This window comes from Plectropomus leopardus, chromosome 5 (genome assembly GCF_026936395.1).
Source record: "Plectropomus leopardus strain MGB_pleo_1.0 chromosome 5, ASM2693639v1, whole genome shotgun sequence".
NCBI classification, from domain to species: Eukaryota; Metazoa; Chordata; class Actinopteri; order Perciformes; family Serranidae; genus Plectropomus; species Plectropomus leopardus.
In genome coordinates this window covers 26,701,415-26,720,416 of record NC_142180.1, presented here as the reverse complement: position 1 = coordinate 26,720,416, position 19,002 = coordinate 26,701,415, and the positions used below count along the sequence as shown (strand labels likewise).

Below are 19,002 nucleotides of genomic sequence, written 5' to 3'. Positions count from 1 at the left end.
GAGTGATATAGTCACCATATACCATACCGTATATTTCCCCCTGTTTCAAGTCTTTATGCTAAGCTAAGCTAACTGGCAGCTAAAGTTAGCACTTAAATTTACTGTACAGACATGTCAATGTCTCTCATCAGTCTCTCAAATGAGCGGGACAATCCTGCACGGTTCGAGAGCTTGATGTGAAATAGCTCCAGACTCTAAGCAGAGGAGGTGAGGAAAGGGTTAAATGACATCTGGGGTTTCTGTATACACAGCGAGGGGAGCTGGTGGTGTGATACGCCTCGAAAAAGAGTTGCAAGGGGGGGAAAAAGAAAGGCATGACATGTCCTCGAAACATGACGTGTCCTGAATTATGCAGAGAGCCTCACCTATTCTTCGAGAGACACACATAATTGTGCGGGAGCTGAGACGATGCAACCCCATGCAGAGCATACAAATAGGGCAGACAGGAAAGAATAGGATTAGAGGCTAATATTCATTATCAGGAAATCTAAACATCTTCTAATGATGTAGAGAACGGCATAGGGGGAGAAAACATCAGAAAGTAATGAAATAATGATAAAATCACATTATCCTTAATCTTGACCAAAATTACATACTGTCAGGAAAAATGACCCCTTATCTCCAGTCTGAAGCGAAATCATATTTAATATCTGGATCGTCACAAAAGATTGGAGTGGGCTTCTTGTCCTTTTCTAATTAGCATTTTGCATGAGGCAGGCAGCTTTGAGGTTTCATTGGATGCCCACCACTACGTAATGAACACTGATGCCTTTTCAGTCTTTGTGTTTTGCTTTTGTTCTCTCTGGAGATGCAATGTTCCACATGGTGGATGGCTGCAGGGTGGAGGGGAGGGGAGAAGATTGTCACACAGATGCAGGCAGATTTGGCTGGTGATTATCTCTCACCGAGGCTAATTAGAGGCATTTTAAAAAGAAAGAGCGTGTTTCTAAACACCACCTTTCTGTTGTAACTATGCTCCCCGATACATACACCATTTTTCTCTGCAATAAGTAGCAAACAGGATTATTTCTCAAACCAACCGGCAGGAAACACACTTTCTCGCAAGTCCAATCTACTTGCCCTGTTCTTATTTACTCATCAATGTCATTCTTTCGTCAACCCCTCCAAAAAATGCCCACCAATTTGTGTCCTAGCTTATTTGTTCTGCTTCATACTTGAGGGATAGCGATGGCAAGTGATATGAAGGGACCGTGTGATGAATGAGCTGGTGTGGACTGGAGGCAGTGTGTGAGGAATAATTTGGTGTGCATGGTGAGCCCACCAGGAGGTCAGTGACAGTCCGGCTATCACAGCAGGCTCCTAGCTAATCAGGAGACTGAGCGCAGCCACATCAGTTTTCTTTTTTCCCATCTATGCTCCAGGCCAGGCCACCCCCAACCTCACCTTACATACACAGACAAAGAGATGCCTTCTGCTCTGTAATAAACCCCAGGGAACACAGGAGCAGGGTCACTAACACAGTCATCTTTTAGGAAGTCACTGCCTTGTGATTGGTCAGATGCTGAAATGAACCAAGAAACCAAAGAGATTCAACTCCATTGGAGACTGTTTTTTTCTCCCCGCCATCTGAGCTTGCTTCTGTCTCTTGTATTTTCCTTTCTTGTCTTTGTTTCTTCGCCTTTTTCCTGTATTTGTTGGTTGTTTTTTCTATGTTTCGGTTTCCACTACATTGCTCCCTCTCTCTCTCTCTGTTTTCCGTGATATTGGCTGTGAGGAATGACTCACAGCTTGGCCTTAGCAGAATGATAGATTCTTCTTAATGACTGTGGGTCCGCTGCAATGTTATTACCATAAACCATCCAAGATACAACTGACGCATGAGTGCACATGTGCATAAAAAGGTATAAATCTGCTGCAAGGAAGCAGGTCGCTGCCGGCGATCGTAGCTGTAAGTGCCAATTAGAAGCGATTCAGCTCCTGGCTGCTTTGTTTTTTTGATGGCCAGCCAACCTCTTGAACTCTGACAATCAGCACAGTGCATATTTGGATTGACACCGTAACATCTGGCTGCACTGGTACCTCTAATCTTTTACAGTTTTATAACGGTTTATTTATAGAGCTGTTTATGTTTGGTTGTTTGAGTCAAGAGGAACATTTTTTTGGTCTTGTAGTTCAAATTGCCTAATGCATTTGTTTGGTTTTGTGTGTGTTGCAGGTGTGCTGAAGACTCTCTGCAGGCCAGGCAGCTGTTGTCACTGACTCTGGACCGGGCGAGCCACACTCTCCTCCTCGCCTTCCCCTCCTGTGTGGTCCGAGTACCAGTGGCACGATGCCAGCTCTACTCCCGATGCATGAAGTAAGTCCGCACTACTTCACAGTGTACGTACAGGGCAGCAGGGCAGCATAATAAGAAGTTAAGGTGACCGATCCAGAACCATCTGGCCTTCACAACTGTCCTTGAGCACGACACTGTGAACCTCTGCCAACTCCAGAGCTGCTGCTGTAGCTGACCTGAATTTTTCTGCAATAATAACCATAATACAACTTAATAACAACTGTCACTGTGCCCTTGAGCAAGGTGATAATCTTTTAACTGCTGCATTATATTGAAATGAGTCAAAATGCAATAAAGTGCGCCAGTAAAGTAGAAGAAAATCTAATAAAGGCTGTTAGTGTTATACTTTACTGTTAAGTATAATGCTAGATTATTACATTTGCATGCAATTTTAACTTTATCATAGATTTTCTGTTATTCTAACAGATAATGATTAAAAAAAAGTTTACTGACAGAGTAATACTGTACAAATTTAAATGGTCAATACAGTATAATCAGTATTAAAATTAACAATACATATCCAAATTTACGATGCCAAGGGTCAGAGCGCCCGGGCTGCCGGTGCCTGCTGCCCAGCACACAGCGAACCCACCCTGAATTCCTGTCCCTGTGGGTGGTGGCAGCTCCATGTAGTTTTTTCGGGCTGAGCCCAACAGGGCCCCATTGGCAAAGGCCCGGCCCCCAGATGCTCGCTGGCTGAGGTCATGCGGCAAATAAAAACAAAACAGAATAATAAAATAGAATAAAAGTAATGATGAATAATGAGTAATGAATAAAAGCAAAAACTAAGATAAATACACAAATCATGGGAAAATTAGTAAATAATCAAATTTACCAACAACTTAATGTTATGTTGCAACATTATCACATAATTTATTTATACATTTTAAAATAGTTTCACATCTGCATAAAACACCAGTTTTTCCAGAAATCAATTCTCCTTCACCGCTCTAAAAGAGTATCTTACACAGCAGGTTGGGCTTTGCAGCCGCTGACAACTACTGTTGTAGAGCAACTAAGAAAATTTGTATCCCAGCTAATAGTCTAATGTTAGCCATTAGCAAAATGGCAGCAATTTGGCAGTGTTTTACACTCAAAAGTCCCACCAGTTAAATGGCAATGTACACACAGTTTCAGTTTTAGAGTGGCGGCACTAGTGTTGTCAAGTTTATCACCAGCAGTCTTATGAAGCTATGCCGTAAAACTGTTCTAGCATTTTTTCACATCCATACAGAGTAGGAAGTATGCAGCTGTTTTTTATTTTGTAACGTAATGCTGTCAGATTGGTACTCAGTGTAGATACACAAGTTCAGGTATCAGAATCACAAAGGACAAAATGGTATTTCTCCACTTATTTTATACAATCAAAACAGTGGGATCTGCATTTGTATTTATCACAGTCCCTGTAACATCCAACATCACAGCAATACTTTTTGTGCAATCTGAACAATGGAATTATTATTTGCTTATATCAGTAAAAAGTAGATAAAAGTGCATGCAGAATAGTTTCAGTAAACAATTTAGGAATATAAAAAAATATATACAGTTCAAAATCTTTAGGGTTTTTGACAATGTATACTGTATTACAAAACATAATATTGTAAAACTTAAGTGTATCTATATTGTTAGACCTGTAGTAAGCATTTTTAAAAATCCATGTGATAGTTGAATAACACCAGTTATAGTACAGTATAAGGCATTAACAGTAGTTAATATGTTAATCATAAATATAGTATTTAATATTGCAGCTAATTAATAACACATTTAAAGAGAGATTATGTTTCATCTCTTCATCCAGCAGTTATGAGATTATCAGAAGCTCCAGTTAAGTCTCTCATTTTGTTATTCTGGCAGTTTGCCAGCATAAATGTGTTTAACTTAAACTCAAGGTGGAGCAGTACCCTGAGTCCACTAATCCTCCATAATTACACATGAAAAATGCATATATTCAAAGCAATCATATTTCACCTGCATACACCCACGCAAGCACCCAAATAAGGATTCGCTCTCCCTTTGCTGGCATACTTACCGAGTCTCGACGCCTGTGGCTATGGCCCGTTAGGCTCCACTGACACACTAACACAAACTGGTACACACACCAGCACATCAGGCGTGCAGTGTGTTCACTGAACCAGGTGAGTCATACAAGCGTGTAATCCAGAGCACATTAGGAGACGCTCACATGCTTTCTACGGTGCGTTTAGTGTGTGAGCCTATGTGTTTAGATGAGAGACTGAGAGCTAATGTTCTGTATGCGAATATACCGTAAGATTTTTTAATCATGCTTCAGCAGCTCCAGGTCTCGTTTTTAACCTTTGAGGAGTGTTTGCGAGTATTTCCTTCCCCTGCAGCTTTTACTCTACATGGTTTCAAATAAATCTTTAATAATTCAACATTTTACAGTCTGCTTTCCAATGCATACAGTCACAGATTGACCTTTTAACTTCATTTAACCCCATGTTATTAAAATGTCATGCTGTGCAGTTACCACCAAGCAGTCCCACTGTATGTCATTAAAGTAGATATTTTTCAAAATGAACCACAGGTATTTAGATTAATTCTTTTTAAGCGTACAGTCATTTCTATTCACAACACCAGTGCGGTATAAATATTATCTTAAAGGAAATTTGTCTTGAGATTGGTAATCCTTCACCATGAACATCTCTGGCTTTGTGTGTTTTTCTCAGAACAGCAAGCTTTTCATTTCAGAAAGTCTCCTCTTGCTGCAATAGTCAAGGACATTCTGACATCTGATATTTAAGAGATGGAGTTGAAATGTATTTCATTCCTGAACCATGTTGTCTTAAGAAAGACAAACTACAAGCAACATGGCAACCTTATCACCAAAAAATATATTCTGGAAATGATGGATGCATTACATTTACAGTGAATAGTAGTGAATACGTTGAAAGGCACCGAAAACTTGGATCATGTTTTAGGTTAAAATACACATTTTCAGGGGCATAACCCTGGCAGGCAATGCAGCTGTCTTTGTAAAAACATACACTTTTTGTTGTTCTCTCCCTGCCGAAAAAAAGTTTTGTGGCTGAAAAGCCAATAGAAACACAGCAATGACTCGCTAAAATATGACCGGTTTTGTTGATTAATGGTCTCAAAGAGAGGTCTGCAGCTTGGCAGCCGTCTCACCTAGGTGACACACCATCCACCATCTCCTCCTCTTTGCTGATTACAGTCAGCTGATATATTTCTTTAGAAATGTTATATGATGCGTATGAGATGCACGTATGTAACATATTTGCGGTTTGCAGAGATGTACAATGGTCATATTTTCTTCTGGCAACTGGGCTGAATTGAACTGAACATGGACATTGTAAAACTGTTGTGCGATGAAGATTTTATGGGTTCTTGCATATAAAAGGTTGATGCTGGACAGCTCCTAAATCCCAGAATGTCTCCAAGTTTCAGGGGGAAATAAATTCTTGAATTTTAAAACCACTTATTAGCTTTAACCAAAACCTTTATCTGCATTTTCATCCTCGGAAAACTGAAAGATGCAATTGGAAACACTGGATAAAGCTGCCATGTTTTATTTATTTAATTATTGGTTTAATTTCTATTTCCAAAGTCAAGAATGAACTTTCACACCTAATTCTAAAAATGACTTTAATTAACTTAACAAGAAAGCATTTGAGAAAAAAAAGAAAAGTTTCTGCTCTTAAATGTGTTTCTAACCTAGCCAGTATTGAAGAGGATAACAAAATATTCAGTGATGAATAAATTTATCAAGCAAGTTTCAAGTCTTAAGAGGTTTGGAAAAATGTGTCAGAGTGGAGGAGTGCCCCTTTAAGCTCTAGTCAACATCAAGCAAATCAGTATTTACCATTTAAGCTGCAGAAATGGGACATTAAAGAGGAATAAAGATTCTTTAGGGTTCAAGCAACTGAGAGATTTTTTGTGAATTCTTTGCAGGAACTGTATCGCCTCCAGGGATCCTTACTGCGGCTGGACCAGAGGAAGCACCTGCTCTTTCCTCAGACCTGGGACCAGGTATGACAACTCTCCATTTGTGTAAACATCCTGGCAACACATAAACTGTCATACAGGATACAGTAGCTGTCATGCATCAACAAACTGACTTTCTGTCTGTCTGGTTTATTTTTTCTTTGGCTTTAAGTCTGTCTGAAGTTTTGCACCTTTCATCTCTCCCTCTTGATCCAACTTTTTTTTTTCATTGTTTTGCTTTGATTTGATTTATTTCTACTTTTATCATCCCTCTCAAGGTTATTTTTCTGACAGCACACCTAGCAGACCACCCGTCGAGACGTCCCATATATTATTTATCTGGTCTGGAAGTCCTTGGTTATATCTGCGACTGCTTGAGCCTCTGAGTAACATCTGTGCCCTCTAAGTAGCCTGTCACACAGTCAGCTCTATGTACATTATTGATTCAAGATGTCTGCTGCCGCTGTTAAACAATACCATGTTCTCTCACTTGTTATCAGGAGGTGGCCACATAACATTGTGTAGGTGTGTGATGGAGCACAGAGCTTTGTTTCTCTGTTGTGTAATCCTGTCTGTGTTATGCAGATGTACCCAGACAGTGTGTTGTCTGGATGTGTGAGGGTATTTCTGTGACCTCTCTCTCCTACTGCTACTGAAACTCGGCGGTGTGTCTTGACAGCTCACCTCCAGTCCTGGCTGCCTCCCTCCAGTGAAATCAAATCTCTCTTTAGTCAGGCTGCTTATTGAATTAGACCTTCAAAACACAGGTGTAGCGCCAGCAGAACAGACAACATGGGCCTTTGGACCACCTCAGGCTGCCTGCTTATACTATTAAAGGCCTCTGTGTTGGTCTTGATTTGATTTACCAAGGGCGGTCAAGTCGGCAATCGATTTTGCATCGAGTTACTGTGGATTTCCTCTTTGTGGACTAATGCAACCTCTCTTTGCAAACTGACGCCAGAGGATAGCACAGCAGTTGACGTTATATAACTTTAGATTGTAATTTGGGCAGTTTCCAAGGGAAATAACTTTTGTGTTCTTTATGGAAATACTTGTGGGTGTTGTACTGGGAGCAAAAATTGTTTTATTGTTGTGTGTGAGAGTGTTTCTGAATGTCCCAGAGTGTTATTATTGTACTGCCAAACAAGGTGATACAAACAAAAAACAAATCTCACCTTCTTTTCCCTCTGCTAGTAAAAATATTGTGGCACAACAACTGTTTATCCATTACTTTTTTACAGTTTAAACTTCTCTGTTCACTTTCAAACTATTCACTCTCTCTTGATTGCAACACATAATGTTAAGGTGTTTAGGTGTTTACCTGAGTTTCTCCACAATCTTTCCACATCCCTTCAAGCAACTGCAGAAGTAACCCCCAGGGTTGACCAAATAAAAACCAAGATTCTGGTACTGAATTACTTCTTTTTTTTTCCAAAAATGTCCTCAGAAATGTATTTTAGTGTTCTGTTTGGCTGTAATACGAGAATTTGTGGATGGAAAGTGAGTGCCATACTGTTTCCTTTATTGTAAGAAGAGAGGCTACAAAGAAAACTAAAATTCAGACTGTAAAAGTGCTGATCAAGTATGATTCTGTTACTGTATTGCCTATTTCTTACCTAATATGTTTTTAAAAACATATTTTAGCTTAGGTTTTATCTGGTTTACTCTTAATTTGAGATCACTTGATAGCAGCCAGTCACCATATTGTTTCTTGTGTCAAAATGGCCAAGCTTGCATAACGTTATCCACCAGCAGGAGTGTTTATTGTTCCGGTGCAGCACATTGCAGTCTGGTAGTTATAGGGCTTCGAGACAGCTTTAGATACTTTTCAGATAACAATTTTTCATTCCTTTCATGTTCCAGTGATAAACTGAAGGATTTAATGTTCCTTTATGTGTTGAGAAAATTCTCCTCCTTCTTAAGCGAAATAAACTCTTTAAAAACCCTCTTGGATAAGCTGGAAAAGCTGAAAACAGGGCTGTTGACTTTTCAGAGACGGTTCTCACAGGACAGCCACACTATACAAACACATGATGATTTTTATAGAAAACAATGCAATGCTGAAGATTAAACTACCCAGAAATAAAGGATATAAAATTAGCATAAATATCTGCAGCAGTAAAAGTAACATACATATAAATGCAGCAGTGATATTAATTAAAAAACATCATGTAGAATCATAAAACACCAGCAGGGACCAATTTTCTTACTTTTTACTTTCAAAATTTTTACTTAATTAAGTTTTTGAATGCAGGACTTGCATGTGTACTGGAGTATTTTCACAGTGTTGTGGTAGTACTTTTACTTAAATAAAGGATATTTCCTCCACCACTGTGTATAAGAAGCCCTGGTTAGGAATCATTGGAAACACTCAGGCATCCAACATGAACACACATATGCTTTTTGCAGTCTTGAATATAGCTACAATGCACCTGAGAGGAAGTGCAGGAAATAAAAAAAAATCACTATGAAAAACTCCCCACAAAAGACATGCACGCACACACAGACCCACAGGCAAAGCTAATGTATACAAAGTAAATGACCCACAGTCCGTGAGAGGCAGCCAACTGAACACAAAACATTATTCTTTATTAAGGTGACAACCCGCTGTTGGTTCACAGTGCACACAGTCTCATTTGTCACAGTGATTTCTAGGCATTAAAAGCATGGATGTTGGCTGCGCTGCTGCCGGAGCCTTTAGTTAATTGCAGAATACAGACTTCTTCTCAGTCACTTGTCCCAATGAGGGCTTTTTTTGTGCTCTGGTTCTTCAAAGGTTGTTTGTTGGCCAAATAATGATTCTGTGTAACAGAGCTATTTGTGGAACCATGTAGAACTTAAAATGGTTATTAACTTCTGTGAAGATATTTTCTTTCTTTCTTTTATTTAACCCAAAGTGTTGCCAGTGGTTTCGACTGACTCATTAGACCAAAATATCAAGAAAAGTAACACATTTGAAAGATTTTATACATCTTTGATCTGTTATATTAATCCTTATCAACTAGAAAATTTAAAGATCTTCTTTTGTAAGTAAAAATATGTTGGCCAGCATTCAAATCACGTCTGATAATCTAAAGGCTTGTTACTTCAAAAAAGCTCTCAGTGTTCTAATTTTTCCTTAAATTATTATACTATATTATTATACTTAATTTGATCCCCATCATGTGAATGGAAGCATTCAGTTGCATAAAATGCTACTGGATGCCATGAGCGGCCATACTTTAAATGTTTTGGTGACATTTGGCACGCAAAAGTGGACCAATCACACATTGCATTAAATGGAAGAATGCAAGTGATAATTAGCTGAGGAAAAAAAATATTTAAAAAGTCTTTTTTTTTCCAACTCTGGGATTGAATGCAAGTATAATTTGACTGAAGATGTTTCAGTACTATATGATACTGGGTTACTTCGGTTGATACCTTAAAGCTATCATGTACCAATACCCAACCCAAGATAAGATAAACAAGATGTAACATGTGACCTCTTAGAGGTGCTGACTGGCAGATTTTTGTTTAATTTTTTTGTTTTATCTGGACAGAGTCAAGCTAGTTGTTTCCAGTCTGTTTGCAAAGTGAAGCCTACGATCTCCTGGGTCTTCCCTCATACAATACTTACAATACTACAAAGATGACACTGTTGTTGACTTTCACATCTATGGGGTAAAAAAACAAATTATGAAAATGCTGAAGCATTCCTTTTATACGCTTTTTGATGAAAATCTTGATATGAAGGTGGAAAGTATGCTTTGCCAGTATGAATAGATTTTAAGGCTCAAAATTACTGCTACACTAGTTAACCATGGTCTTTATGTATTTCCCATGATAGAGCCTCAACAATGACCCTTCATTACGCTGTGCTTCATGTGACATATCACATACAGGTTTGCAGCGGGTCTGGGTTTTGTTCAAATGATTTGGAAAATGCATTACATTATTTAATGATGATTAAGATGTTGGTGTTATATCACTAAGTCATATGTGACCCCCACATATCCATCACTGTAAATGTATTTAATTAATTTTATAGGCTTATACATTTGTGTGCTCACACACACACACACACACACACACACACACACACACACACACACCTACACACACGCTCATAGCCTGTCCTTTGCACCTCGGTGCTGTTTTCCCTGATATGAGCCATGATTAAGAGCAGTTGTGTTTTTTTGTGAGCACCTGGTCTCTGTGCTGTTCTCATTTCCTCTCTGCCTCCTCGCCTCATCATATGTTTTTGTCCTTTTGAGTTTTCGGTGCTCCCCTGTTGCCTTAGTGGGAAATGAGGTTTAAAGCCTGAGGATAGAGTTTTAGAAACAAGATACGTCATCATTTCTCTATAATCATAGAATATGAGTAAAGTTTGAGGTTTTGTTAAATCTTTACTTTCACAACATGTTAAGTTTTCATAAAGGTATAACATGTTTTTCATGAAACTGGCATGATGATCTTATAAAACCTACATATTAACGAGTACAACAGATATTCCTTCCTACTCTAACTTCTTAATGCTTAAGCACATGAGTTTATATTTACACCACAAATATCTCATGTGGAGACAAGTATGCTGACCCAGAAATATTTGTAATTCAGTACATTAATTAGTTTAATTAATGACCCTGTAAACACAAGTGGTTATCTTTGAATTATAATGGTGATTATTGTAGGGTATTAGGCAGCTCAAGGGCCTCTTGAGTTTTTTCTTTTTTTTCTGACTTTGTCAGAATAAAGATTTCTACAATCAAAGCACAAAAGGAGCTTGTAGAGATATACGCTCCCTTGTAACTTGTCCTCTGCTGTAACATTGAGATAGTTTTCCTGTATCAGAGTGGATCTGTGCTGTGTGTCAGTGGCCGAGTCGCTGCACTGCCATGTCCTCTGATTAATGACTGTGTCTCTTCTCCTCTGCAGACTGCCGTTCGAGCAAGATGTTGAACAGGGGAACGTGGCCCACTTGGGTGACTGTGACGGTAAGAGGAGTGATTCTAAGTCTGGGTGTGTTTGTGTGTGTGTGTGTGTGTGTGTTTGCCCACAAGTGTTAAAGCTAATAGCTCTCTTGTCTTTGCCCAGATCCTTACATAACGTGTGTATCTTAAGGGTAAACAACAATACAGTAAAAAAGGAGGAAGAGCCTGGAAGTGTCAGTTTATTCAGAGGAAAATCTGCAAATAAACACAGAGACAACTCCCAATCCACCTCAGCGCTCTGTAGTTTCTCACTTTTCCCAAGAGTACCCACCAGGATCCAACAGGAAGACAGTCGGCTAGTCTCGTTTTGTCTCTGAGCTGCCAAGAAAATCCCTGTGTATGTTTTAGCTAACTTTGTTCTCTTTACTGTTTACTCTGCCCTGACTTGTGTACTATCTTTGCTTTGGTCTGGTAGTTTTGTTTCATATACATGTGGCTAATTATATTCCACTCTGGCTTGAATTCCCCTTGATCTTTCCATTTTTTTTCTCCCTTCATATCATTATGAAAATAGAAGTGGTACACAGCAAAGCGAAATCTCTATTCTAGATACACAGAGGTTTTGGATACTCCCATGACACCCCCTCTCTTTGATCTGAGCGCTAATTCCGATGCGTGCAAATTAATCCTTTGCTTCTGAAAGTTCCCCGAGTTCATGTGCCGTGCTCCCTGAGAAGAGAACAGATGAATATTGCATAATCAGAACCCGCCAACAACTCTAATCCTGTTTCAGATGGGCGCTCTGTTTGATGCTGCTCGCTCACTTCAGGTCCTCTGACCGCCAGAGCCACAGGGGGCTACCTCTGTAACTGATGGCTGATGCTCACGTTATGCATGGTGAAGTTAAGCTAGTGATTTGTCTTCATTGAGCACATGTGTGGCCTCTTATAGAACATGTAGGGGGGACATTGTTAAAGCTGTTTGTTCCTGCTGATCTTAAACAGAAACTCATCCTCCAAAGGGGTTATTATATGTAAAACAGATCATGCTGTGTTCTGTTTTTCATTCCTGTGAGTTAGAGCTTGTAAAATAAGACAAACTGGAAGAAAAATCTGAGATATTTCCTCTCCACAAGGGAAATCCACTCCAGCAAATACATACTGTTGTGCAGGAAGCTTGTAATTAAAAATACAACTTCTATGATCATTACTCTACTTCTGTACTACACCAGCGGGTGAGAGATGAACATAATTACTCTCGCTCACTGCTAATGGAGTGTTTTAAAACATCTAGTATTGGATCTTCTTCTTGTACTTGTTATATTTTGACCTCTGGTGCAAGGTCTTTGGGTCAAACAGAGTAATGACACTGATACTGAGGGTGTAGAACGACTTTGCAATCGCTGTGCACTGCAGCTAATCACTGCACTTTTTTTCCCAAAAATGGGTTGTAAGATGTCTACCATCCTTTAAAGAGAGCTACAGTTATTCAGTGTTACACTTCCATAAAGTTGTTAGACTTGGGAGGGAGAGATAAAGATAATGGACGAATCAGAGCATCAGCGATGTTCTGACTTTAGTTCTCAGCCAGTGAAAGCAACCAGTCACTTAACATATTCTCACTTTATCTCATTTCCTGCTTTTTTATGCACCTGCAGCCTCTGAGCGTCACGGCACTTAGTCTGGGTGACTTCTCACTAATTTAAATTCACTCAGCAATATGAACGTCTTATATTCAAACAACTATTGCAGGTCATGGTGAGTCACTCATATCCATCAGCTCACTTGTTTCTTTTGTTTCACTAAACAAAAGATCATAGAAATCCAATTCAAAGGACAATGATGAGGGGAAAAAAAACTAATTGATGCTAATTTTGTATTCCCCCGAGATCACACACAGATCATCACACACTGGACAAAATCTATTTTCTTCTCTGAATGCAGCGTACTGACCCATTTCAGTATGATGAGGCAGTACACCAGCTCATATCTGAGCACAAATGATTGTTTTCTTACTGTAAATTATATCATCAAAATACAATTTTGTTACAATTGTCTGTAAAATAATTATGATAACTGCACAAAGTGGAAAAAGATAAGTGACGCCGCTCCCCTTTATGACATTTTGGTGTCATTTCATGAAATGGTTCCCTTGCGGTGGCTGAATGACATGAATCTGGTTGAATTGGTCTCCTTGTCACTAACAGTGGAGTTATTTTTGCTGATGCTAATGCTACATCAACAAGTTCTTGTTACACTCCCAACCTGCATTTAGTAACATAGGATTTGACTTTTGCACCTCTGCGTGTTGTGACATCTTCTGACTCAGTTTGTTTTGTCTTCATGTTGGCCTTTTAGAGCCAGGCCAACAATCTTGTCAACACATTCACAGTCCCAACTTGTACAAAAGTTTGGTCAGTGACTCTACATGTCAAAATAATGTAATATCATGTCATCGTTCATACCTTCACTTGCATAGTTTGCTACACGTATTAGCACACTTTATTGTTATTCAAATACATTGATTGACTTTTGGTTGAACACAGGAATAGAATTATGGTGTCCTGGGTGGAGTTTGTCCTGAGTCTGGAGTTTGTTTTGACCCGTCCACCTCCACGCTCACACATTATGCTGACTTCCTCGCTCTTTCCTACATTTCCCATAAGGCAGCTTGATAGAAGATGTAACAAAAGACATCAGAAAACTGTTTCCCAAGCTCCGTAGTTTTTACTATAATTAGTAAATTGACTCAGACATGTAAAAAAATCTGTGCAGTGCCCCTTTAAACTGCCGACAAATGTGAAGCATTTGTCATCTCAGTTGCACAGAGATGAAAGTGCGCAGCGCCCTGATGGCTGCTGCTCCTCTTGGACCGGTGTCAGACAGAGATGTACCGTCCTGCTCCCTGGCCTTGCCTATGAGGAATTTCTGAGCTCTGAGGCATGTTTGCTCCCGCGCCTGATCCAGTCATGAAATATGCCCGGGCTGAACTCTGTTGACGGAGGTGAGCTCTGTTGTCTCTGGATGAACGAGAGAGCTGCCGGGTTGGCATGGCAGGAATGTGAGGCAGCATCTATCTGATGCCTGCCACCAACACTTAGACAGCACTTTGTCTCAGATGTTGTGATGAACTCAGTGCCACGGCCTTTCTTTTCATCATATCTTTCTTTTATTTGACACTTTCATTGTCTCTGATATGGATGCTTTCCTCAGTGTTTAGTCAAAGCTGAGTCCATCTTTCTTTGTCTTCCTGTAAGACAACAGTTCGTCCAGCCATCTGTAAACTCAATATTCAGTTAGACGGAGACAAAGAGGCGCAGCTTCAATGAGCTTGTTATGACAAACTGTCACTGACACCGTTAAGACTTTGAAAACTGCCTCTCTGTATGTGTCTGTCTGCATCTTTCCCAATGTTTCTCTCCATGTGCCTCATCCTTCAGGTACGCAGGACACATAGTGTACATCTGTGTACTTACAAACACACACAGATGCTCAGGCACACCAACACCAACTCTTCAGGGACTTGGATTGGTGGATTCGACAGAAGGCTTTGGGCTGCTGAATATTTCATATCTCTATATTGGACTCATTCCACCTGTCTGTGTCTTGACCCAGCAGATGGAAGGTGAGATATGGTCTGGCCTATCCATCTCTCTTTGGGGAAATTCAGCAATCTCATTTTCACCCTCCCTTTGCTTATTTCTTTCCTCCAAGAGGAGTCTCTTTGTGCAGCTGCGTGTCAAAAAAAAAAAAATTCCCTCTCTGGCCTCCAGTCCTGATCAAAGTTCACACTGTCTGCAACAGTTAGTAATCCTAAAAACAGCTTTTTTAATGTGGTGAGGCTTGAGGTAACAGGAAAGGTTAAAGGCCCACATCAATCGGTGGTTTCCAACCTGTGGGTCAGGTTGACTTAGCAGGTCACAAGATGAATCAGAAGGGTTCACAAGATTATTAATATGGCAGGAAAGAGAAAAAAAACATTGTTCCTCCGCATTTTTTTTCTTCCTTTTTTCTCATTATACATCTTCTGGTAGCTATATTTAGACATATTTTCAAATCATTTTGTGGGAAAAAAATGTTTAGTAAACCATAGAAAGTCTTTCTTTCAAGCTCTGTGCTGACAAAATTTCGAAAGTTGGGCTTCTTTGATGAAGCAGGTGGTACTTTGTGGTTAGCCATCATTGCATCAAATCGGCAAAGGGGTAAAATTAGCACATCTACCCTTATCCAATCAGAGCTGGAACTAATAAATACCTTCGATTACTGCAAGGTTACTTGTTCAGGGGTGAATTCAAATTGTAACCTTTCCCCTTAAATACAAATGCCAGATGTTAGTGAGTGTTTAAGTGTACCATGAGAAACGTCTTGATAAAATAATCAAAAGGGATTGCAGAGATGAATTTTATGTGTGGGAATTTTCCATTGTTTGCTCTGAGTAAATAAATACAAACATTAAGGAGCTGAAATCAATGTATCCATCTTTATTCAATGCTCCATTTGTGCAGAGGAGATTTAGTGATATCCCTGCAGCTGGAATCTTGACTGGTCAATAAATAAAATTCAGGGTCCTCTTTGTCAGGGCCGAGATGAGGTCAAGTTAAAAGGCAGTCAAGTCCAATACGAGACCAAGACCTTCAAAAAGTGGTCTTGAGACCAATCTCAAGTACTACAAGTTGAAAAAGGTTTCACTGAAACATTTTCCAAAGAAATTGTCTCTGGCAAGATGGTCCTACCACTTACACATTGCAGATATGTAATAAGTTGATCCTTTTTTTTATATGCGAGTCTCTTTATTGTTGTGGGCTCAGAGGTCTTAGACACATGTATCTGAAAACCTGGCCAAATAAAACAAAAGTGAAAAAGAACTTACCCGTAACTTGAATGAACTGGCCCTTCTAGGGTGAGGTTATGCTAGTTATAACCTTATTTTTTATTATTGTATTATTGTTATTTTTTAAGGAAAATTATGCTAGTTTTGGCTTTGAAGTTTGTCTAAAAAAGAACAAGTCATTTTTTTGTGCCAGAGTCTTTGCCCCTCTCTTGCTCCGCTGCCTCTCCTCTCCCCCATGCTTCATCTCTCTCTCCAGTCCCAGTCAGTGCTACACTGATTTCAGAGCAGCCTTGTCGTCAGACCTCAAAGGGAGATGGATGGACGGCCTTACTTAGAGCCCGGCTAACTGCCTCCCCTTTCTCCTTAGCCAGAGAGAAGCGGCTGCTGGAAGGAGAATCGATTTTCATCTCTCCTCTGGCTGATGGCAGTCGAATAGATATCAAGGGTGATTCTGCAAGGGGAAAGGAATGGGGCTGAGGAAGAGCGAGGATGAGGAGGGGAGGCCGGGCAAATCAGATCAAGGAGTGGAGAGCAGAGTGAAAAAGAGATTGAGAGATCATAGGAAGGAGGCAAACTTTGAGGATGGAAAGGGTGAAATGGTTCAGAGGATCAGAAGTGCGGAGTCATAAGGGTGAATAAGAAAAGAAGCGCAAGAGGGGACAGAGGGAGTGAGGTCAGAGGAGGAGAGAAAGGCGAGGTGGTGGGGTAATCAAAGTGAGAAAAGACGAGGGTGAGGGTGGATGAAAGCTTTGAGAATGGTGGGAGGCGCAGGGAAGTGAGAGAGAGGCTGTTTTCACGGGTGCTAGGCCGGGCTGGTGTGACAAATGGACTGAGAGTGCCACCGGCGTCTCCTGTGTCACAGCGCTGTCACTGGCCTTCTCAGTGGGCTTGTGGCCAGGCCGTAACTCTGTCGAGGTGACGTGAACCACCTGCCTCATACCCTCTTAATCTTCTCTTTCGTATATCACAGAGCTGCTGCCCTTCTCCTCACTTCACACTAGTATCCACTTATATATTTGTTATCATTTTGCTCTTCTCAAAGGAATATATAAACCACAGTATGATTTGTATATCACTTAGTCACTCCTTGTTACATAGAATTCATGAGGAAAACTTTGTTTTTCTTGCATGCCTTCACAATGAACAAAGACGATAAAAATCTAACAACAACAAAACGATGTCAAAACATCCATTTATAAACTCACACAGCTAGTGCAGTATAGTTTGAATGCTGCACAATGGATTGCAAGAGGTCAAATGTAACTAATCACTCAGGTTGCAGACTCCTCTCATGCATTGTTCATACATTTTCTTATTTAAAGTAATGCACCAAAAATTTGTACATATCCCACGTAAACATGGGAATTATATTTTAGTGCTCCAAAGTCAATGGGTTGTTTGAATGTTTTTTTGGTTAGAAGCCTAAAATAAGGTCTGTGGTAAACTCAGGCTTAAGAGACTTTCAAATTTTGATCCATGACATTTATTATGTCAGTAAATACACCAACCCCATGTGAATTTTCAAAAAGGTGGTTAAAAGGGTATTTAAAAAGTAGCTCTTCGCAGTTAGCAGTTATTTCAAATCAGAACAACACCCATAAATGTCTGCAAATTTGGAAAATAATGAGGTGCGAGAGCTCCTTACCCTTCGGCCAGAGGACAAGGAGGTAAATGATTGTGATTGCTGTGCTATTGTTACTGTTTACGAAGCACTGCCAACACTTATATTATGTGTCACACTAGAGGCCAGCGCTTTTGGCTCTGTGGTGGCAGATGCTTTTTAAAATCATACACTGGAGTGGAATGATTCTGCCGTTGTGTGGTTCTGTGTAAACATGTAAAGGAGGCAAAAATAAGGGATTTAGTAGCAGCCTTATAGTGCAATCTCCATGTCAAAAGGGCTTTGGATTGTACTGTACGAGTATTAGTTTTATTCTTTGTTCACTGTGGAAGCGTGAGAGAAGAAAAAACATTTTCTTCACAAATTCAATGTAACACAGGTTGAGTAATTGTTACAAAAATGATCATTTAGTTCCTTAACCTTCATTCCTTTAACCTGTCAAAAAGTCGATGATGATACCATTTGTATAAAATATATTTGCTGCAATGTCGAAAGACCACAGTGGGAGATCAGTTGATTTATGGGAAACTGTATGAGGAATTGCCTTGCCTTGTGGTTGTGCATGGCTCCCTTTGCATTTATAAGAAAACAAAGATCACCCAAACACAGCATCTTAAACACGCGCACGCACACACACACACACACACACACACACACACACACACACACACACACACACACACACACACACACAAAATATTAGTATGTGAAGGCATGCCATTCCTCTAAAGCCGCTCTGATCAAAGCCGAGTTTGGAAGCCCAGCGTATAATTGAGACGATGTGTTGTGGGAGGGACACTTTGATGAAAGAGATGAGGTCAGAGAAGTAACTGGGTTCAATTATGTGTGTGTGTGTGTGTGTGTGTGTGTGCGTGCGTGTGCGTGTGTGGGTCTATGGGCTCTACTTTCTCTCAGGCGCGAAGCAGGCTAACTTGTTGTTGAATTGTTCATCAGTGCTGCGGCTCCAAACAAACAAACACACTTGCACTGTGGAGGGTGAAGTGACGCAGCTGTTTTGGCATGAAACTGTGCCTTTCCACCTGCTTAAACCACATTTTATTGCAAACACATGCAAAAAGATCAACGTTCAAGGCTTTAGTATCCGAGACACATACACAGATCTCTCCAAAATTACAAAACATTCATGTATTTCGAGTTTCACCTCTTTAACTTGGACATTTTTCAAGCACACACCAAAACACAATTCTCAATGAGATGTGTCAGTGCTTCTAGGATGAACTGTAAAAGCTCTTCCCCACCTCATGAGATTAAACACCTGTAGCCATCATACAGCAGCTGGAATAATGTGTTTGCTCCAGCTGCAGTCTGTGGTCGGAGCTTGTCTGATGTAATGCCCATATTTACACTCAAACAGTGTGGGT

The 19,002-nt window shown here is 40.0% G+C and overlaps 1 protein-coding gene across 2 annotated transcripts in view; it reads left to right on the top strand.

Annotated features, from left to right (window-relative positions):
- Positions 1-19,002, top strand: part of sema6bb (sema domain, transmembrane domain (TM), and cytoplasmic domain, (semaphorin) 6Bb) — a 172,787-nt gene that overhangs the window by 127,991 nt on the left and 25,794 nt on the right. For both annotated transcript variants that reach the window (XM_088077846.1, XM_042481817.2), the window contains 3 exons: positions 2,177-2,317; positions 6,227-6,304; positions 11,174-11,232. In XM_088077846.1, coding sequence (XP_087933972.1) covers positions 2,177-2,317; positions 6,227-6,304; positions 11,174-11,232 — 278 coding nt within the window. The remainder of the gene's footprint in view (positions 1-2,176; positions 2,318-6,226; positions 6,305-11,173; positions 11,233-19,002) is intronic.